The 23,040-nt window shown below is 45.4% G+C and overlaps 1 protein-coding gene and 1 long non-coding RNA gene across 2 annotated transcripts in view; one reads left to right on the top strand and one right to left on the bottom strand.

The window, feature by feature from the left end:
* FAM184B (family with sequence similarity 184 member B) overlaps nucleotides 1–23,040 on the bottom strand; it is a 126,677-nt gene that overhangs the window by 15,514 nt on the left and 88,123 nt on the right. The window contains exons 8-12 of the mRNA XM_046656022.1: nucleotides 22,280–22,386; nucleotides 11,714–11,843; nucleotides 10,726–10,938; nucleotides 3,348–3,501; nucleotides 1,771–1,934 (exon numbers count right to left, since the gene is read on the bottom strand). Of these exons, the coding sequence (XP_046511978.1) occupies nucleotides 1,771–1,934; nucleotides 3,348–3,501; nucleotides 10,726–10,938; nucleotides 11,714–11,843; nucleotides 22,280–22,386 (768 nt within the window). The remainder of the gene's footprint in view (nucleotides 1–1,770; nucleotides 1,935–3,347; nucleotides 3,502–10,725; nucleotides 10,939–11,713; nucleotides 11,844–22,279; nucleotides 22,387–23,040) is intronic.
* LOC124236982 (uncharacterized) lies at nucleotides 8,198–10,569 on the top strand. The gene is made up of 3 exons (XR_006887897.1): nucleotides 8,198–8,384; nucleotides 8,489–8,612; nucleotides 9,696–10,569. It is a non-coding gene; the product is annotated as an uncharacterized LOC124236982 (long non-coding RNA).

Here is a 23,040-nt window from a genome sequence, read left to right as displayed (position 1 = left end):
CCACGGGCACATGGGCACCCGGCCCTCACAGATATATAGCCTGGAAGAGCCTGGTGAAGGTCCTGTGGGGGCCACCCTTGGCTAATGGGAGAGAGAAGCTGATGGACACATGCATCCCTCTCTGTCCCCGGCCAGGACAGATGTGAGAATTATTTCACAGGGCTCTTGGGAAGATCCCAGGGGAAGGAACACCGCTTACCTGCAGCAGTGGCCAACTTGGGAATGCACCTTTCTATTGGGTCCCTTCCCTCTCTCACTCCTGCTGCCTGGGGCTGTCCCTACTTGCTGACACCCCTACATCTCTTCTCTGTGTGAGTTTTCACCTGAGGCCTTGCTGTTCCTTCCAGAGCATTGAGGTCTTCCCTCCAGGGAGGTGAAGGGGAGGCCTGGCACATGGGTGGCCGGGTATCGTCTCATCCACCCAGTGAGCCCCGGTTTCTATCCACAGCCCTCAGGCAAGCCTGTCATTACAGAGGTGCAGCACTGGACCCTCCAGTCACCAGCTGTCCCCATCCCACATTTCCCCTGTCCCCATCCATAGGGACCAGTGGCTTCCAGCAATCTAGAACACTTAATGGAACACATTCTGTCCTCCCTCTGCTAGACTTTACTGACTGGGCTGAACTCCTTGTGACTCGTTATTGGTTAATATTTCTTATTAAACACAGAAATCATTTTCAGGTGCTCAGTACCAGCAAAATCTGGAGTGAAAGATCCCCAGGTCCCAGAGGCCTTCAGCAGGGCTGGGACACTTAACTAATCATGGCCATTGCAAACCCTGGTGGCGACTCTACTGTGTGCAGAACTTTGTGCTGAGTGCCAGGATGGGGTGGGGATGAGATGAAGCGGACGTGGCTTCTTCTCAAAGGACTCCTCATGCAGTTGAGGACACAAGAACATCCATGAGATGATGGGTCCTTAATGGAGCCAGGCAGTGGATGCTCATTCCAGCTGAACCGTACCAACAAGAAGTGCTCCAGAAGCTCAGAGAGGGGTGGGATCCTAAGTGTGGGGGCGGGGGGCCTGGCATGGAGGGATAAGCTGGGCACTGAGGAGGGAGGCAGGGCACATGCAAAGGCAGAGAGGTGGGATGCGGAGCCCATGTTTAGAGCAGAGAGGGGATATGGCTGGAGATACGAGGTGCAGGCAGTGTGTAAAGGCTTTTCGATGCCAGACTGAGGCATTTGGAGCTTATTCCCATAGCAGTAGGGAGCCACTGAAGGCTTTATACAAATGCACTTTAGTTGAATACCTTGGAGCCTTAGGTGGCGGGCTCGGGGAGAGAGGTCTGGGCTGTTGGGAGGTCACTAGGTGATATGCCAGGAAGGGACCAATGGGCCAAGTCTGACCAGGAAGTTCAAGGAGAGTTGGCATTGAGCTTCGGTGACAGCAAGGCAGCTCCCACTCATGGGAACAGGGAGGTCTGGGCAGAAAGTCTGGGGAGGTGTTCTGAGAAATTCTCCGCAAATCCAAAGGAATTACCCAGACCAGCTGTCTCCAGGGCCTGTCGGGCTTCAAGCCCCTGAGATGCTATTGTATCTGAACTAAAAAGAATGTGCAGCACTTCAAACCTGTCTTTCGGTTTTCAAAGATGGGCGCCTGCAGGCCTGTCAGGTAACCTCCATGCTTGTGCAGGGAGAAGGGTCCCCCCCATTTCACACAGGGGAATGATGGAGCGCCCGGAGCCTCTCCTTTATGCGTTGCTCACTGCAGCCCTGACCCTGCTCCAAGAGGGGTGTGCCATGGGCAGGGCTGGGCAGGGGCGCTGACCTCTGCAGTGACAGTGTGGTCCTTGCTGTCCCCTGGACACTGGACGATGGCCTGCTGCCTGCCTGAGCTGCTCAGGGCCCTCAGCTCGGCCTGCAGCACCTCCAAGTCCTTCTGGTGCTCCGAGCAGGCCGCCCGCTGCTCTGACAGCTCCTGCCGGAGGGACTCTGGAGAAGGAAACGCAGTGGAAGGTCAGGCGCATGGGGATGCTGAAGTCTGTCTTGCAGGGACACAGTCTCTGGGGTGGGCCCGGGTGGGTGGCTGCTGAAGGCTTTGGATCGCGTTTCCCAAACTTATTTCAAGATAACAGTAACAACAGTTCCAAGTATAGAGCACTAAATGTGCTAAGCCCCTGAAAACTGTTTTCATTTAAACCCTACAACTATCCCCTATCCAATAGGTATTATCCCTCCCGTTTTATGATGAAAGAGCACTCAGATAGGGGAGTGAGTGGCCCAGAGCCACACAGCTAGTAAGTGGTGGAGTGGGGATTCAAAACTTCAAGTGGTTCTTCACTCCGAACCACCTGCTTAGCCATGCTGGTTGGTTAGGATGGGTGGGGGGTGAGGGTGGGACAGCCTGAGCCCAGGGTTAAACCCTGAGGCAACGCTTGGCCTCAGCACCAAGCCAGAAAACAAAGAGAAGAACAGGGAATTACCAAATGACCCAGGGGCCTCTTCTGGGGTTGCAGGTCTCAACTGGAAATTTTGACAGTTATGTGAACTCTTAAGGAGACAAATGTTCATGGGTTCTCCTTTCCATGGATGTAGGGTCTTGGCTGGATCATGGAGGCAAGAGATGGCATGTCCAACAGGACTGGCTTTAAAACCAGAATCGTCCAGGAGAAATGCACACGCCCTCCTCAACTCAGGGGAGTATGGCAAGAAACTCAGATTTCTCCTCTGAGGACAGTGGGTGATTTCTGATAGTGTAGCCCTTCTCAGCATGATGGAATGGCAAAAAAAACGGTCATTTCAAAATGAGTATTTTCTAATAGAATAGATGCTATTCGGTGGGCTATTAATTTTTTAAAAGAAGATAATTTCCAAGTGCCAGTAAATGCTATCCTTTATTTTTCTGTTTAGGACTTTTGAGACTCTGTATTTTAGTTATTGCAAATCACTTTTGAAACATTGCCTCAATAATTCCATAAGCCATAAGATAAGCACCCAGTGCAGGCCTTAGTACAGAGCAAATGCTCAACATATATTTGTAAAATAAGTGTGTGATGTTTAGAGTGAAAATTAATGATACCGTAAGAGTGTATCAGTTGTAAATGATTTCCCATAAGCTAACTAACCTTCTCTCAAAGGTACAGTACATTAAATACATATAAAAGTTAGGCACTTTATATTTAATGTCTCATCGAGTCCACATAACACCCCTATGAGGTGGGGACAATTGTGACTCCATTTCGTAGAAAAGGAAAATGAGGCTGAGGGTGACCTGCCCCAGTCTCAGAGCTAGTTGGTGGCAGAGCCATGATAGTCACCCCGGCCTGGGTGCCTCCAGACCCCTGGGCCCCATGCTGCCCTGGTCTCCATGTGTGGACCCTGCCAGGTGTGCGGTCGGTTGTGTACCTAGTAGCAGGGCCTGCTGAGCCTGCATCCTCTCCAGCTCCCCCTGGAGCTCCTGCCGGGCCTTTTCCTCCAGGGCCTGGAGCTCCAACCGGTGTGCCTGGTGCTGGATTTGGAGGCTGTGGCTGGATTCCCTTTTCAGTCGCTCCTCTGTGGCCTGTGGGCAAAAGTGGGAGGAAGGAGGCATGAACATGGGCACAGAGGGGGAGACCCAGCCTCTATGCCAAGCTCCCCCACTGCCCCCAGGTCCCACTGAGCACTCGCCACTCCCCGGTGGAGGGCTTATCAGACTACAGAGAATGTTCCTCCACCCATCTGGGATGACAGCGATGGCCTGGCCACAGCAGCCATTTTGTACCATGTGAACCTAACCCCTGTCCACAGCTGCTTGGTCCAGAGTGGACACCAGTTCCAAGCTGGGCCAATCATTGAGAATTTGGCATTAAGAGGCGGAGGAGAGAGAAAGCAAGAAAGAAACAGGCAGACACTGACTGACTGGCTCCAATTTTACCACATTCAGGAGTGAGGTGAGCCTCTTACACCTGCCCCACAGCCAGAGGCAGGGGGGCCTCCGTGAAGACAGCCCAGGGCTGACGTGCAGAAAGAGCAGAAATGACAGAAGGAGGGGTCCCTACAGCATTTCCAGTCCCTGGTCTAGTCTGGTCCTAAAACTAGCTGTGTCCCCACCCTTGGGGTCATTTATATGTTCATTCTTTCGTTCATTCATTCTTTAGTTCAACAAACATTCATTTATTGGAGGCTTATTATGTGACAAACACCCAAAGCTGGTTCTATGGACAGCTGTGTAGACTCTAATAAAAATCTCCTCACTCCCAAGCTAGCTCAGGTTGGTTTCTATGGTGGATGCAACAATGACCCCAAAGATGTCCATGTCTGAATCCCGGAGCCTGTGAATGCGTTCCAGGGTGAAAGGAGCTCTGCAGGTGCGATTATGTTAAGGATCTTGAGATGGGAGATTATCCCAGATGACCTGGGTGGGCCCCAAGTAATCACAGGGTCCTTGTAAGAAGGAGGCAGGAGAGCCAGGCAGAGGCAAGGAGCGCAGGCAGCCGCCAGGAGCTGGAAAAGGCAGGCAGATTCTCCCCCAGGGCCTTTAGAAGGAACCCAGCCCCACCAGCACCTTGATTTCAGGCCTTCCGACCCCGGACTGTCAGAGAATGTCTATGCTGTGTTCAGCCACCAAGTTTGTGGTGATTTGTTACTGCAGCAACAGGAAACTAATAGTTTCTGGTTTTTTGCAACAGACAGTTCCAGTTAATACATAGCCCCACATTTCAGATGAAGAAGTTGAGGCTGGGAGGGGTGAATTAGCTTCCCCAAGGTCACACAGAAAAGATGCAGCAATGATCTTCTTCCCCTCTTTTCTTTAACAGAGGAGGAAACTGGGGTTCAGAAAGGTGAAGTGACCTGACTGAGATGGCTCGTGGTGGAGGCAGGACTGTAACCCAGGGGAGGCTGTGTCCACGCCCCAAGCCCTGCCCACTCCCTCCCACAGCCTCTGGGAACAATGAGACGGGGGATTTCACCAAACACGTGAGGCTCTGTGAGGGGAGACGGAGCCCTCTCTGTGCCCAAGGCAGCAGACTGAACACAGAGTGCCCTGGCCTCTGCTGCTCCCCGGCAGATGGGGGAGAAACGGTCTTCCTCCTCCCATGGGGAACTCAGTCATCCCGCGGTGAGTGTATTTAGTAAGACAGAAAAGTCTCGCACTTTTCAAACTCTTCAATATTTCCTCCTCTTGGACTTGCTGCAAGGTTCTGAGAACTCCAGTTGGTGACATTTTCATCCCCAGGGAAATGGGAATGGAGAGGTCGAAGCAAAGGTTTGCAAAAGATGGAGCCAAACTCACTCACTCAGTGACCAGGCCTCTCTCTGTCCCTGGGGACGGCAGAGGACTTGGGCCAGCACTGCCTGCTTTCTTGTTCAGAAGCACTTGGCAGTGAGGACCCACAGGGTTTAGCACCCAGGGTTTATATCCAGTGGGACACTCATCCCTGGCAAACTGCTGCAGCCTCTATGGGAGGTTGACCTGGCTCTTGTTGTGGCTGGTTTGGGGCCTCCTAAGGGGCCCAGTTTCACCCCGACTCTCCATGCCCCACCCTGTGTAAAGTCTCCTTTCCCTGTGCTCCCAAATACCTTGGGCAGCTATCTCATGGCTCTGACTCACTGAATTACACAACTTGTTTGAGTGGCTGCCTTTCCCCCTAGAGGTAAGCTCCACAAAGACAGAGTGTGTTAATCATCTTGGCATCTCCCGAGCTCAGCATGATGGTAGCTCATAGTAAATGCTTGATACAGAATCAATGAGTGAGCAATAAGAGTGGATCTTCTTAAAACTGAGCTCTGCTAAGGATTGAAGGTTTGTGTGTCTCCAAAATTCATATGTTGAAACCTAATCCCCAATGTGATCCTCTAATTGGGAGGTGGGGCCTTTGGGAGGTGATCAGGTCATGAGGATGGAGCCCTCATGAATAGGATTAGTGCCCTTATAAACAAGACCCCAGAAAGAGCACCATCCCCTTCTGCCATGTAAGGTTATAGTGACAAGACATCCACCTATGAGTGAGGAAGTGAGCTCTCAACAGATATCAAATCTGTTGGCATCTTAGTCTAGGACTTTCCAGCCTCCAGAACTGTAGGGAATAAATTTCTGTTGCTTGTAAGCCATTCAGTCTATGGTATTCTGTTACAGCAGCCTGAACTGACTAAGACAAGCTCTTACTCAGCCATGTACTGTTCTAAGCACTGTGCATATATTATCTCTTTTGATGTTCTCAGTGGGCCTGTAAGATACATACTATTATCTATCATTTATACATAAGGAACTTGAGGCACAAAGCAGCTAAGTGACTGTCTGAGCTCCCACATCTCTAAGTGGCAGACCCAGGATTTAAACCTAGGCATCCCATTTTTAATCACTACCTTGTATTAGGAATGACTGTATGTCTATTATTTCCAATCAGAATCAGCCCCTGACTCTTTGGTCTCATTTTGGAACCATCCCATGAGACTGGAGCTGGCGATGAAGATCCCGTGAATCTGGTTCTAGGGTTGCCAGGGCCTAGGGGTTAGAACTGCAGGGTGACCCCGATGGACAGAGCACCCTCCCTCTCCCATGACCAGGCCTCAGACCCTCCTTCCTCCAGTCAGCCAGAGCCGCTGGAACGCCTCCCCTGCAGGTGGGCCAGGCCTCTGTGCTTCCTCTGCCTCCTCCACGGGACTGAGGTCTGCAGCCTGGCAAACACAAAGGCCGGCGTGGCCCATCAGCTAATAACCGGGATCGCATCAACCTGAGCTCTGGTAAACTGCAAGCCAAGTTGGAAGAAGATTTAAGAGAATAAAGGAAGAAAGAGAACTCACATTTTTTGAATACGTACTAAGTGCCAAGCAGTCCACGTGCGTTATCTCATTTCTTTTTGTTTCTTCTTTTTTTTTTAAAGCTTATTTTATATTTTTATCAGGGCAATGCATGCACACAGCATAAAGGGTCAAACAGTCTTAAAAGAAAAGAAGACCAGCACCTCCCAGTCCTCTTTCTTCCTCTCCTGCATCCTGTTCCCTGGAGACAACCACTGGCAACTCTTAGTTGTTTCTTCTGGTATTTACCACCATTAACCTGGTAGTATCTCCATTCTGCTCTGTCTTGATTACTTTAGAGATTACGAATTGTCTTCCCATTATGGTAGATGAGAATTTGAGGTCTCTTATACACTCTCCTCCTTCCATTCCTCACACATAGTTTTATTACTTTTTAAATATGGTGAAATACTTTTCAATATTTTCATTATTGTGAGTAAATATCATTTACTGCTGAGCTAAATAAACTGTTATGATTAAAATCTACCTTGTACAATTTTTGTTTTTCATTGTATTAATAACTGCTGCATTTTTAAATGTGCTTAGTTTTCTTTGAATATCTGGCTATATCTTCCAACAACTTCTAAAAGCCTTGTAAAACACTTTCAATACAATTTTCCACATGGCCAAATGGCTCAGAGAATCTGTCAGTTCTATTTCTCCCTGGAGGCATCTCCTCCAGAGCCCTCAGTCCTCGTGCTCCAGTCTGGACTGAGTTGTTGTCTCGGCCAGAGGCATAGCTGGGCTCCTAAAACCTTCCTTCCTCTCCTGTACCGGGTTCCTTGTATCCTAGATCCCTTTCAGTCCCTCATCCTTGGTTTGCTCCCTTGTTTTGGTGGCACCCTCTTCAAGGAACTTCCCAAGGAAAGGTGCACGGAAGATGTATCAGTCTGGGTCCAATAGGAGACAGAAGCCAAGCAGTAATTGAAACAGGAAGCTCAATATAAAAAAACTACTATAAAGACGCAGAGAGAACTCTGAAGTGTATCCTGAGGCTGAGGGAGGGCACTCAAGAACTTGGAAGGGGAGCCCTGCCAGCCTGGGATCCACACCTTGCTGGAGAAGCTATGGGGGCAGCTGACTAGTGGAGTAGATCGCTGAGTTGGTCCACAGTCACTAGTCAAGTAGGAACAACCCTCCAGAGTACAGGTGAACTACAAGTGGGTGGGCACTCAGAGGGAATGGGTGCCCATGCAGGCATGAGGGCCAGAGCAGACAGTATTAGTCTTGGGAGGGGTGCAGGAAAAAAATATCTGTGATGCAGGCTACAGCGGCCGATGGGCGAGAGCCCAGAGAGCCAGGGTGTGCAGGGGTGAGGGCTGGAGTGTGTGATGTCCACATCAGGAGGTCATGGGAAGGCAGTCATGGGCCTGGGCCAGGGCTGAGAGATCACTGTGAGGTCACTGGGGCAGAGTATCACCTGATGTCCTCACACACCCACGATGCTGCTCAACTGTGCGAGAGAAGCCAGACACAAAGTGAAAAAACAGCTGCCAGACCAGGAAGAGAGGCCTCCTTCCTCCTGCAAGATGCCTTCAGTGCCTCTACTGACAAAGCTTAACATTGTGCTCTTTGTAAAGGAGAAAAGAATCCAGATCATCATAGTGGAGCAGGCAGTGAAGGGGAATTGGGAGCTGAGAGGCAGCAAATTGATAACAGAAGGTAAATTTCCTACTATTTCATATGTCTGATGATACTTTTATTCAATTCTCACACTTATTGATAGTTTTAATTGAATTGCTCAGAATTGCTTCATTGTCTTCTAGCTTCCCACGTTGCTGTCGAGATTTCTGATTCAAGTACTTTGAGTCTGGAATCATTTTTCCTCATTGGGAACTTTTAGAATTCCTTCCATTTCGCTGGTGTTCTGAAGTTTCAAGATGAGCCACGGTAGGGGTCTTTCTCATTTAGTTCTGGGAATTTCATTCTCTTATTTCTTTGAAAATATCTTCCCCTCCATTATCTCTTTCTGGAACTCCTATTTGTTCGATACCTGCCTCCTGGATTGTGTCTCTAGACTTTTGTTCCTTTTCCCTCATTATCCATTTCTTTCTCTTTTGCTTCTGGAAGATTTCTTCATTTTTTATATTTCAACTCATTTACTGATTTTTAGAATTTCTGCTATCATATTTTTTTATTTAAAGAGCTCTTTCTTCCTCTAATTGCTCCCTCCTTTACAAATAAAATATTGTCCTTGTTTCATGGATGTAAATATAATCTCTTTGTTCTGAGACTATCAATCCTCATTGAAGATTTTTTTCTTTTTCTGCCCTCTGCATTATCCATTTCCTCTGAGTTCATTCTTTCCCCCTCGATTATCTTGGATTCCAACTTTCACAATAGAGCCTTCCTCAAAAGTTTAGTAATCTTTGGCTGTCTCTTCCCATTTCAGAGCAGGGCACTGAAGGCTAACTGGAAGCTTCCTCTGTGCCTGGGTGGGGTCTGTTGGATGGTGGGCTCCTCTGGACAGTAACCAGATGGCCAACCAGCAATTTTATTGGTAGCCCACAAATGTGAGAATAGGTCTTTTCTCTAGGGTGGTTAATTTCCCCAGAGAAGGTTCTCCCATCTCCTGCTTAGGAGATCTCAGTTCTAACTGCTTGCTTTCTGGGGCTGAGCAGGAGGAGGCATTGCTGGGGGCAGGACAGAGGGGGCAGTAGTCTAGTAATGGTTCAGTGTACAGATTTCACCTAAACCTGTCCTCAGATCCAAGCTTCATCCCGCCTCTGTGACTGGCATTTCCTCGTCCCAAGTTTCTCTGGCTTCTTTTATCCAGGGATTTTCCCCCACGTGCCTTGTATGTACATAAGGGAGAGACAATTGCTTGACTGTGCTGGGTGAGCTGGGAACCTGGGGTTCTAGGTGAGTCATAGTCCCCATCTCACTCTTGCCTTCTGTGATAAGTGGCACCTCCAATTCCTGGTCTTTCTGAGCTCTGCCGTCAGCTGGATTCTTGTCATTCTTTTTCTGCAGGCACTTTGATTTGAGCTTCTCTGCTCTGCAAGGTCATATACAATTTTCCATTTGTTTCCTGCCCTCATACATTGTGGTTCAAGTGTACGGATGTCTCCTAGCTTCACCTGGACAGAGTATGCTTCTGCCTTGTGTCCTTAAAGTTATTTGGATGGTTTCCAATAGGAAAAACAATTCAAAAGTCTTTATTCTGCCACATTAAAACCAGAAATCCCATTTTTTTCATTTGATCATCTTGACAACTCAAAGAAGTGGGTGTCGATATCCCCAATTTGTAGAAGGGAAAATTAAAGTAGAGACTTGGATTCAGCGAGACTCTTGACAATATGTCTACTATGACCTGGGAGGGGATTCAGTGACAAACAAACAGAGATGGTTCCTGGCTTCAAGGAGCTCCCAGTTTGGTCGATTTGATCATATAAAGAGGTCATTTGTTAGAGTGTGAAGACTGCTGTGCGTTATCTGTGTCACTCAGTACAAGCCTCATCTCGTGAAAGCAGGGAGCGAAGGCCTTCAGAGGAAGCAGAATGAGAGGCAACAGAGGAAATGTGATCGAACCTCCCTGCTGGATGACACTTCATTGTGGGCCTGACCACCTCATCACAGCTTTCCAAGCCCTTTGGAAGGTCTTTCCTGCTGAGCTGGTTTCTCAACTCTGGGCTGCCCTCCCACTTATCAGCTGCAGGCCAAGCCTGACTCCCCAGCATGCATGATGCACAATATTGCCCTGAGTCATGAAAGAAAGCTGTTCTTACATTACCAAGGTCACATGCAGACAGGGAAAAGCAGTACAAGAAGCACAACAGACTAAGTCTGAGTCCTTGCTTTGCCACTTACTAGCTGCGTGACCCTGGGCAAGTTGCTGAATCTGTCTGAGCCTCTTTCCTCAACCGGAAAAAGGGAACATGATAACAATGTCCTTGTAGATTATCGTGGGGATTGGAGATAATGTACAAAAGGCACCCCGGATAGTGCATGCGGAGCGAGTGCTCAGTAAATAGCGGACTTTATAATTAGCACCCTTACTTACCTTGAGTTCTTGATTTTTGGCCTTCTCAAGCATGCGTAGGGCCCGCTGGTGGGAAGCCTCAAGTTGCGCTTGCACAGCCTGGTTCTGCTGAACGGTCTCCCGGAGCTCGCGCTGCAGCTTCTCCCTCTCGTGGTCAGAGAGCTGCCTGAGCTCCTGCAGGTCCTCCCTGTAGTTGCTGGCGCACTGCTCCAGAGCCTGCTGCATCTGTGAGACCTACCCCAGGATGCTGCCCTTAGGTGGGGCCCCTCACCCTTCCTGGCATTTTCCTTAAAAGTGAAAGCTTTCTGAATGTCTCCTCAACCCAGCGGAGCCTCCTCCACCCGTGGGAACTCCGAGGAGGGTGGAAACCAAGCTTGAAGAACCTGGGCATGGCCAGTCCTTCTGGGGGCTCCTCAGCTCCAGCCACAAATGCCAGGCAAGAGGGGAAGATGGGCTGGGCTGCAAACCATCCAAGAGATATCAAGAGGGGACCAGAATGCCCTCCAGGGATCTACATGGCCCCCCTCACCTCCTTCACGTGCTTTCTGAAATCTTGCTTTCTTTCTGAAGCTTCCCCCACAACCCTATTTATTGTTATACCCACCCCCATCACCAGACAGCCTCCCAATTCCCTTTACTCTGCTCTGTTTTTTTTTTTCTGAAACCCTATCATGTCTAATACACTATGCACTTTAGTTATTTCTTATGTCCAGTATTTAGTCTGTACCACCTCCTCTGCTAAAGTATAAGCACTGTAATGCAGGACTTTCCTCTGGTTTGTTCACTGACGCATCCCAAGCACCCAGAAGAGTTCCTGGCTCATAATAGGTGCTTATGAGCCACAGCAGGTGTTGAATGAATGAATGAATGAATCCCACCTTGCCCTGGACCCGGAATGCCCTCCCCAGCTTGGATGTGAATCACGCCCTGTGTGCATGTCTGTAAGGCCAAGGAGGAGGCAGGGTCTCACTCAGCCTGAGGGCACATTCCCACCTCGGTGTCCTTCTACCTGGGCTTGCAATCTGGCCTTCTGGCTCTGCCACTCCTCCTGCAGACGTCGGATTTTGGGTGCCTTCTCCTTCAGCAAAGAGCCCAGGGGAGGTTGCAGGTCATCTCCTTCCTTGAGCGGCACTTCGATCCTTTGAAGATATGGAGGTCAAAATCACAAAAGATCCCCGGCTGGAAATGACAGGGCCACCTGATAGCATCTCAGCCACTCGGCTGGGAGGAGGGAGCTCCAATGGCTGTTGGTGAGGTGAGAAACATCTTCTCTGGAGTTAAGAAAGAGTACAAATTCTAAGCATTACTGCGCTTGGGATATAACCAGGATTCAGCTGGAACCATCAGATATCTGTTTCAGTGGGGGCTAAATAAATGATGATTGACTCAGAATGACTGAGAGCTTAGAGTTACTTCTGGGGTCCTCAGGAGCTCCAAAAAAGAGGTCGCTATGGTCTAATTTCACAACTCTTCCTTTACATAAAAAAAAAAAGAAATAATAATGCTTTACTTGGATACAGTACTTTACACTTTTCAAAGCATGCTCATAACTTTTACTGGCTGTCCCAAGTATACACAGGAGGATTACAAACCGGCCTTTACATACGTAGCAGGAACAAGAAGGTGCTGCTTTAAAGCTGCAGTAGTGTCTGCATTCTAGGACAGATGCTGACAAGTGTCTTTGGAGGAGACTTTATCAGTTCTGTATCAATTCTGAGCTTTGGAACCAGCTGAGAAGTTCAAGTGTGATTGGTTGAGATTGGGACGTTAAACATTTATCCTGTGTAACAATGTAAAAGGATGCCACACAGTGGGCATTTCTGCAGAGATGGCTGGGATGGAAGTGATGTTTGGCTTCCTCTAGAGGGCAAGGACATTAGGCCAGAGGACCAGAGCTTAGGGAGTGAGGGCCTTGGACTATGAAGACAGGCCATGAGAAGGGGGACTCTGGCTTGGCAGAGGTGAGAAGGCCCAGCAACACGGGTGCAGGCTGGGGGGCTAAGGAAGAGACAGGCAGCAAGGACCCCTGAAAGGAAGGGCAAGGGGCTAGGAGCAGCATAGCAACGTGGTTCAGAGCATGGACACTACACGCAGACTGCCCAGGTTCAAACTCCAGCTCTACCGCTTGCTAGTTATGTGACGTTGGCAAGCTCTTTAAACGTCTGGGCCTGAGTTTCCTCATCTATAGCATGGGTTAACAATGGTACCTTTCACATGGATTGTTACAAGGATTGATAGAATAAATATCTAAAAAATGCTTAAAACCATGTCTGGCACATAGTAAGAATTGTATAAAGAACGAACCAAACATTTAATAAAGAGAGGTTTCTTTCTCTGCATTCTTATTCTCTTGGGTTATCCTCAAGCTTTTTGAAGATTTGCTAAACATAATCATTTTTAAGGAGAAATGAACAGAAGATACTAGGGCCTGACCTCTGGGTATTAAACAAATCAAGGGTTAGGAGACAGCCAGGGGTGACCAACAGAGGAGCAGCCTAGAGCAAGAGTGACAAGCAACACTACCAGAGTGGATATGTGGAACAGGTAAGCTGTCTTTGGTGACCCCTGGCGGGAGGGGACTGGACTTCCTGCCAGGGCTCAGTTATTATTCTAAAAATGTTTTATTGAGGCAAAATTTACAGTAGTTAAATGCACAGATCTTAAGTGTACAATTCAATGAGTTTTGACAAATATACACAACCACAAAACCAACAACCCAATCAAAATATAGGACATTTTCATTACCCCAAAACTCCCCTTGCACCTTCTTCTCATCAATCCACCACCCATAGGCAGCCAGTGCTTTGATTTCCATCACTGTAGATTAGTTTTGCCTGATCTTGAAGCATCATACAGAATCATGTGGTATGTGTTCTTCTGTGTCTGGCTTCTTTTGCTCGGCATACTGTCTTTGGGATTCATCCATGATGTTGCGTATGTCAGTAGTTCACATTTTGTTGCTGTGGAGTATTCCATCACATGTGTATATCACGATTTGTTTATCCATTTTCCCACCAATAGACATTTGGGTTGTTTACACTTCTAGGCTATTATGAATAAAGCCGCTGGAAATATTCTTGCACAAGTATTTTTGTAGATGTATGTTTCCATTTCTTTTGCTTAAATATCTATGGTTGGAATTGTTGGTAGGTGTGTGCTTAACTTTTTAAGAAACTATCCAATGGTTTTCCAAAGTGGTTGCACCATTTTACACTCCTGCCAGCAATGTACGAGAGTTCCAGTTGCTTTACATTGTTGCCAACATTTTGTATTGTCAGTCTTTTTAATTTTAGTCATTTTGGTAGGTGGGAAATAGTATTTCATTGTGGTTTTAAGTTGCATTTCCCTGATGACTAATGATGTTGAGCACATATTCATATGCTTACGGGCCATTCATATATCTTTTTTATGGAAGTGTCTGTTCAAACATTTTGTCCATTTAAAAAATAGATTTGTCTTTATTATTGATTAATAAGAATTCTTTATATATTTTGGATACAGACTGGATAACTTTTCCCAGTCTGTGACTTGTCTATTCATTTTCCTAATAGTATATTTTAATGAGGAGAAATTTTAATGAAGACCAATGTATCAATTTTTTCTTTGATGGTTAGTGTTTTCATGTCATATCTACAAAACCATTGCCTTCCTCAAAGTTGCAAAGATATTCTCCTATGTTTTATAGCTTATATATTTAGAGCTATGAAACATCTCAAATTAATTTTTGTGCATGGGGAGAAATAAGGGTCGAAGTTCATTTTTTTCTCATATCTTTATCCAGTTCTGACACCATTTGTTGAAAAACTTTTTCTACCCCATTGAATTGCCTTGGCACTTTTAACAAAAATTAATCCACCATCTATGTATGGGTCTATTGCCAAACACTCTATTATTTTTCATTGATCTGTTTATCTATCTGTAAATTGATACCACACAGTGTTTATTACTCTAGCTTCATACTGTCTTGAAATCAGGTAGACTGAGTCTTTCAACTTCATTCTTCAATATTTTTTTTTCTTTTGCTAGGTCCTTTGATTTTCCATATCAATATTTAAAACAGCTTATTTATTTCTACAAATGAAGCTGTTGGGATGTTATTTGGGATTGAACTGAATCTGCCTAATTTAGAGTAAATTAACATCTTAGCAGCATTGAGTATTTCAATCATGATCATTCTGGCTAAATAAAGACATTTTTACTCCTCTTTTCTAGTTTGTAGCTCTTTTTCTTGCTTTGCAGGGCTGGCTAGGACCTTCAGGACAATGTTAAGTAGTGACAGCAGAATTTTTGCCTTGTTCCCAATCTCAGGAGGAAAGTGTTCACCATTTCGCCATTAAGTATGTTGTTTGCTGTGGTTTCCATGGATGATGTTTTCCAGGTTGAAGAAGTTCCATTCATGGACTGCAGAGTTTTTATCACGAAAGGATGTTAACTTTTGTCAAATGCTTTTCTGTATCTATTGAGATGACTATTTATTTTTTCTCTTTATTTTTATTGTGGTGAATTACATGATTTCTATTCAAATGTTAAACCAACCACACATTCCTGGGATAAATCCTACTTAGTCATGATGTATTATCCTTTTTATATATCACTTGACTTAATTTTCAAATATTTTGTTGAGGATTTTGCATTCATGAAGAATACTAGCTTGTAATTTTCTTTTCTTTTAACGTCTTTGTTAGGTTTTGGTATCAGGGTTAGGCTGCATAAAACAAACTGGGAAGTGTTCTGTCCTCTTTTTTCTGAAAGAGCTTCTATAAGACTGCTTTTCTTTCTTCTTATTGAAAATATTTGATAAAATTCATGGGCGATTCCAACTGACACTGTAGTTTTCTTTGTGAGAATATTTTAAATTAAATATTAATTTGCCATAGTTATAGAGCTATTTATACATTCTATTTCTTCTAGTGCCAGTTTTGGTTAAATTGTGATTTTCAAGGGATTTTCTTTTTGACAAATTTATTGGCATAAAGTTTGTTCATAGAATTGCTTATTATCCCTTTAATATCTATAGAATTTGTAGTGATGTTCTCTCTTTCGTTCCTGATTTTGGCTGTTTGCATTTTCTCTCTCTTTTTTTCCACTAATAAATCTTACTGAGAGTACATCATTTTCTCAAGAACGAATTTTTGCTTTTGTTAATTTTCTCTATTAGCCTGTTCTCTGTTTCATTGAGTTCGGCTGTTCATTATTTCCTTCCTTCTATCTACTTTGGGTTTAATTTGCTCATCCTTTTAAAATTAAGATGGAAACTTAGACAATTGATGTTAAAACTTTCTTTCTTAAAATATAACTATTTAAAGCTACAAATTGTCCTCTTTAGCTATACTCCCAAATTTTGATGTCACATTTTTATTATCATTGAATTTCAAACAGTTTCTCATTTCCACTGTGATTTTACTTTTTTGACCTATGGGTTATTTAGAAGTATACTATATAATTTCCAAATATTCGAGGATTTTCTTGGTAGCTCATTGTTACTGATTTGTAATTTAATTCCTTTGTGGTCAGAGAATACCCTCTGAAATAGAGTATATTTCAGAGTATATTCCAATCTTTGAAATTCATCAAAACTTATTTTGTGGTCTTTCATATTGTCTATATTGGTGAATGTTCTATGTGCCTTGAAAAAACAATTTATTCTGCAGTTGTTCAGCATATTGTCTATACATCCAATTAGATTGTTAGTTGATGGTGTAGTTCAAATCTTCTATATCCTTACTGATATTAGTCTAGTTGCCAATCAAATACTCAGAAAAGTATGTGAAAATCTCAACTATGATTGTGAATTTAGTTCACCTTTTCTTTGTATTAGTGTTTAATGTTGCTCTATGGATTACAATTTGTATCCTTAACTTATATTTACTTAGAGTTAGTATTGTATCTCTTCATAAAAAATGTAAGTCCCTTATTACAGTATAATTCCATTAATCCCACTTCCATCCTTTGTGCTAGTGTGGTCATACATTATTCAACTACATGCATTATGAACCCCATAATACAATGCTGTTATTATTATTATTATCATTATTATTATTCTTAAACAGTTAAATGTCTTTTTTGTTGGGGGGAGGGGTAAGGAGTATTGACCCTGAGCTAACATCTGTTGCCAATCGTCCTCTTTTTGCTTGAGGAAGACTGTTGCTGAGCTAACAATCTTCCAATCTTCCTGTGTTTTGCATGTGGGATGCTGCCACAGCACGGCTTGATGAGCAGTGTGTAGGTCCATGCCTGGGATCTGAACCAGTGAACCTTGGGGTGCCAAAGTGGAGTGCATGAACTTAACCACGACACCACTGGGCCAGCCCCTAGAGGTCATTTAAGGAAATCAAGAGCAGGAGAAACAGTCAGCTTTATCTATAAATTTACCAGTTTTGATGCTCTTCATTTTCTCCTATAGATCCAAGTTTAAATTTGCTGTGATTTCCTTTCAGCTTTAAGAAATTCTCATCATACTGCAGGTTGGCTGGTGACAAATTCTATTAGCTTTTATGTACCTGAAAATGTTTTCATTTCCCTCTCATTTTTGAAGGATATTTTACTGGATTTAGAATTTGGAATTGAGAGGGTTTTTTTCCTTTTAGTACTTTAACGATATTGCTCCACTGTTTTCTGGCTTTCAGAAGAAAACAAGGCTGGAAGGCTGATGAGAAGTCAATCGCCGTTAGTACTCATGAGAAGTCAAGTGTCTCCTGTATGTAATTTGCCTTTTTAAAAGGCTGGCTGTTTTTAAGATTTTGGCGGGTATATTTTCTTTTTAGCAGATTTTCTATGACATATCGAGGCACTGTTGTCTTTGGATTTATCCTGCTGGGAGTTCATGGAGATTCTTGAATATGTAAATTGATGTCCTACACCAAGTTAGGTGAATATTCAGCTGTTATTTTTCCAAATATTTTTTTCTGCTCCATTTTCTTTCTCTTTTTCCTCTTGGGCTCCACATACGTGCATGTCAGATAATTTGACATTGTCCCACAGGTCACTGAGAATCTCTTCATTTTTAAAAAATCTTTTTTTCCTTCATTCTCTGGACAAGACACTTTCTACTGATCTGTCTTCAATTTATTAACGTTTGTTCTCTGGTCTCCAATTTGCTGCTATGCCCATCCAGTGAGTTTTTCATTTGAATATTGTACTTTACAGTTTCAGAATTTCCCTTTGTTTCAAGGTTTTCACTTGTCTGCTGAAATTCCCTATTTGTTCACTCATTGTAACAATATTTTCCTTTGTGTCCTTTAACATAACTCTTACAATTGCTTTAAAGTCCTTGTCTGTTAATTCTAATATCTAGGCCATTTTTGGGTTTGTTTCTATTGGCTGATTTTTTTTTTCTTGATTACAGGTCACATTTTTTTCTGCTTCCTTGAATGTCTCATAATGTTTTTATTGTATGCCCAATATTGCGGATAATGCAATCTAGAGAGTCTGGATTATGTCTTCCTTTCAAAAGTGTTGAGTTTTGTTCTGGCAGACAGTTAAATTACTGAAGGCTCTTTCCAATCCTTTTAGGCCTGGGCTTGTCTTTTGTTGAAGCAGGTGCATTTCAATGTTGTCCTTTGTTCTAGGCTGTAGCCCTTATCCTATAGGGTGTACTTCTTACTCCTAAAGTGTGACTTTTCTGAGGTCTCAGCTAAATGCCCATAGTGCTCAGAAAGGCTCTTTTATTCTGGCTGAGCTGGGACTCCAAAGTCTCCCAGCACTGCATGACTCTGGTATCTTCATTTTTCTCAGCACCATAGCACCACTTCTCAGCACACTTCTAGGCCTCATGGAGTCTCATCTTGTATGTGCTCTCTCAAGCCCTTGGCTAAGGACATGTGGAAACTCATATACTTCTGCCCTCCTTCACCCCACATAGGACCCTCCTGGTTCCCTACCTTACAAATTGCAGCTGCCTTAGCAGCCTAAGCCCTGATATCTGCCTCCTCAGCTCAGCCTGACTCCACTTCTCTGTCTGCAGTTGGCAACTGTCCCCAGGCAGAAAATCAGGAGCAAACGTGGGGTCATCATGGGATTCAACTCATGTTTCCCTCTCAAGAACACAGTCCTTCTCTGAAGATTGTCCCACTACTCAAGAGAGTTGTCTTACATATTTTGTCCAGTTTTATAGTTGTTTACAGAAAGAGGGAAAGTCTGGTACTCTGTCACGGCTGGAAGTGGAAGTTTCAGTTCTTATTACTGAGTATTAAAGGATAGAGTGACCCTGGAATGGTAGAAGACCTGCGGACCTTTATGTCTCACATAAGAACAGCTGACCTAAGCTGAGATACAGCTAAGACTGTGAGTTCTGGAGCCAGAGAGACTCACATCTGGATCTTACCATCTACTAGTAGTGTAATCTTGGGTAAGTTACTTAACCTCTCTGTTCCTCAGTTTCCTTCATCTTTAAAGTGGGGTACTTCAATAATGGTATCTACCTAATGAAGATTAATCCTTTTACTGTGCTTATCATAATGCGACATCCAGTAAATATTCATTATTATTATTTTCATCATCATCATTCTTCCCTGGAATACTGCTAATGGGAATTTCCATCTCTGACCTCATTCTACTGCCTCAAATTCCCTCACATCCTAGGGAGCCAAACCTATTCTGCCACCCCCCACAAAGCCACACTCTCCTGACTCCCCCCCTACATTAAAGTTGACACTGACCTGCTCTCTCACCTTAAGTCAACAGCCAATGGAAAAGCCACCTCCCTCTTAGAGCCACCATGCAAAAAGCCCAGTTCCCTGACAAGCACCCCTCATGGGGGTACTACTGAATATGCAACCCCACCCCCAAAGGAACCACTGCATTTGTTCTGTCCTACAGCCCCTGACCTTAGACCTCAGAAAACCTTTCTATTCCTTTCCCGTCACTGCTTAGCCCTTCTACTCTGACTAAACTCTCTGTTGGAGCAGCTTCCAGGGGCCCTACCTCCTTATTCGCTTCTATAGTTGAGGACATCCCCTTACCAATATAGCCATGTGGAAGAAAAAGACAAGGCTGTTGTGATCATTACCTGCTGTCTGTCTGCCCGGCATCCTATCCTTGGGGAAGCCTTTCCTCTTCCCATGGTGATCCTGTTTAGTCCATGGGATTTGGGTACAGCCAACTCTGCCCTCATCTCCAACCAGCCCCAGGGAAGAGCATGGACACACGCCTGGCCAATCAGAGCGTTCTATCTCCTTGGTCAGAATGATTGGCTCAGGGATGCACATGTGACCAAAGCTGGGCCCCTTAGAGATGTCTTTGAAATTTCTGCCAGTATTGTCAGGAAAAAGATCCCTTCTTTCCCCCTCGAATTGTGAGGTCTAAGGAAGACAAGGTTTGTGGCTGCCAGTGGTAACTGGTAGTACCAGGAGTTAACCTGGAGGCCTGATTCCAGAGTCTGTTCTCTTTAACTACTATGCTTGTATGCCTCCAAATCCTGAGACAGAATCTGGAGGGTGCTGTGGAAGTATTATTAGCTGGAGAGCTCAATGGACTATAGGGTGCCTGACACCAACATTGATATGCTTTAGGCGTGCAAGCCCTGCTCCCCCAGCACTACAGTCTGAATGTTTGTGCCCCCTCAAAATTCATGTTTTGAAACCTACTGCCCAGTGTAATGGTATTAAGAAAGGGGGCCTCTGAAAGGTGATTAGGTCCTGAGGGTGGAGCCCTCATGATGGGAGTAGTGCCTTCATAAAAGAGCTCCTGGACAGCTCCCTTGCCCCTTCCACCTTTTGAGGACACAGTGAAAACAACTTCTATGAACCAAAAAGCGAGTCCTCACCAGACACGGAATCTGCCACCACCTTGACCTTGGACTTTCCAGCCTCCAGAACTGTGAGAATATAAATTTCTGTCGTTGGGGCTGGTCTGGTGGCGCAGCAGTTAAGTGCGCACATTCCACTTTGGCGGCCCAGGGTTCGCCGGTTTGGATCCCGGGTGCGGACATGGCACTGCTTGGAAAAGCCATGCTGTGGTAGGCATCCCACATATAAAGTAGAGGAAGACGGGCATGGATGTTAGCTCAGGGCCAGTCTTCCTCAGCAAAAAGAGGAAGATTGGCAGCAGTTAGCTCAGGGCTAATCTTCCTCAAAAAAAAATGTCTGTTGTGGAGAAGCCACCCAGGTGACGGTATTGTGTTAAGCAGCCCAAATGCACTAAGACACCCACCTACCTAGAGAGCTGGAAGGTGGCAGGGCATGGCTTACAAGACATCTGTCAGGATCCCACACAAGTCGTTTTTTAGCGCAGGGCAGTAGATCATAACTGTGGAGACTCAGAGTCTGGGAAGCTTTCTCAAAATACACAGGGCGGGATATACTCCAGACCCACTGTATCGGAATCTTGGGACGTGGTGTGACAGACTGCATTTTTGTTCGGCAAATACTCAGTCTCCCAATCCCCTGCTTCCTGCGGTGCTGTGGACTGAATTTTGTCTCCCAAAATTCATATGTGGAAGCCCTAATTGCCAACATGGTGGTATTTGGAAACGGAACGTTCTGGAAGTAATTAGGTCATGAAGGTGAAGCCCTCGTGATGAGATGAGCGCCCTTATAAGAGACACGAGAGAGACCTCCCCCATCCCCACCTCTCTCTCTCCCTCTCTCTCTCTCTCTCCTCACCATGTGAGGACACAGCAAGAAGATGGCCATCTGAAAGCCAGGAAGAGACTTCTCACCAAGAACTAAATGGGCAAGCACCTTCATCTTGGATTTCTCGGCCTCCACAACTGTGAGAAGTAAATTTCCATTGTTTAGGCCACCCAGCCTACAGTATTTTGTTACAGCAGCCAGAGCTGACCAAGACATGCAGGGAGTGTATTCTTCTCCACCCGGTGGTATTAGTTTTGGTCATGTGACTTGCTCTGGCTAGTGGAATGCAGGTAGAAATGAGAAAGCACAGTTCTGAGTGTAGGCTTGAAGAGGCATTGCATATTTCCATCAGCCCTTTTGAGCCTCTTCCCTTTGCCATGGCAACACCATGCCCTAGATAGTGGCTAGTCCTTCAGCCTCAGTTCCAGAATAGAAGGCATGGGGAGCAGACTTGAACTCTACCCACAGTTTGGGGCAGACAATCACACCTAACCCCCAGCTACAAGCCAAGCTCGTATAAGTCCAGCAGAGCCTGGCAGAGGCAAAAATAAAGGTAGCTGATTTGTGAGCTAAAAATCACTAATATTTTGGGAGTGTTTGCTACAGCAGCAAAAGCTGACTAATAGAAGTGATATACATGGGGGATTTCCCATTGGTGACAAAGCTCCCCCATCTTCCCCAGTTTAAAGACCACTTGGAAAAGTAAGGAGCAGAAGTTTGGGGTCAGCCCAGGTCTGAGTTTTGGGCAGGTTTACTAACCTCGTTGAGTTTCAGGTTCTTAATCTATAAAATGGTTGGTTGTGACAATTAAGTAAGATAGTTTATGGAAAGCCCATGGCCGTGCTGAACACATACAAAACTTGTCTCTTTCCTCCCTAAGAATGATGCAAGGGGCAGCGGCAAATACTTGAGGACAGAACGAATGAATGAGTGAGTGAGTGAATCCTTCCAAATCTGAGTCCTCCTTCACTGGAGCCCTCGGAAGTCTCCCCATCCTCCTGTACCTTTCTTCTTCGTCACTGCTGGTTCCTTCTTCAGCTGCTAACTTATCTTGATACTCTTCTCCTCTGGGCAGGGTCTCAGAAGGTTCACTCAGCTTCAAGCATGGATCCTGAGGCAAAAACAGTTGCAAGATGAGACTAAGTACACCATCCCTGATTCAACCTGAGGCTTATCAAACTAGGGAGCAGAGGAGAAAGAGCCCCAGCAATCCACTAGTGCTGTACCGCTCACAGGCCTGGGAGGGTGAGGCCTGTGGTGGCTCAGCGCTGAGCACAGTGCCTGTCATAAGAGGAGCATCAGCCCTTACCTTTGCATCCTGGTTTTCAGTCTGCAAAGCATTTCACACAGCTGATGAAACTACGAAACTAGAGCATGGAGAGAGTAAGCAGCTTCTCCAGGGTCCCACCCTCAGGGAGCAGTGGAAATGGAATATGCAACCAGGCAATCTGACCCCAGGGCTGTTGTGGGGATCAGAGAGCAGTGCCAGCAACAGCCACTGGTCAGTAGTGTGAGCAACTGATTATTATTATTATTATTATTATTATTATTATTATTATTTGTGTATGTGTGTGTGAGGGAGATTGGCCCTGAGCTAACATCTGTTGCCAATCTTCCTCTTTTTGCTTGAGGAAGACTGTCGCTGAGCCAACATCTGTGCCAATCCTCCTTTACTCTATATGAGATGCTGCCATAGCATGGCTGACGAGCGGCGCCAGCTCCACACCAAAGTGGAGCGCACAAACTTTACTAGGCCACTGGGCCG

This window comes from Equus quagga, chromosome 3 (assembly GCF_021613505.1).
Source record: "Equus quagga isolate Etosha38 chromosome 3, UCLA_HA_Equagga_1.0, whole genome shotgun sequence".
NCBI classification, from domain to species: Eukaryota; Metazoa; Chordata; class Mammalia; order Perissodactyla; family Equidae; genus Equus; species Equus quagga.
The sequence above is the reverse complement of the archived record's forward strand: the minus strand, read 5'-3'. Positions and strand labels throughout refer to the sequence as shown.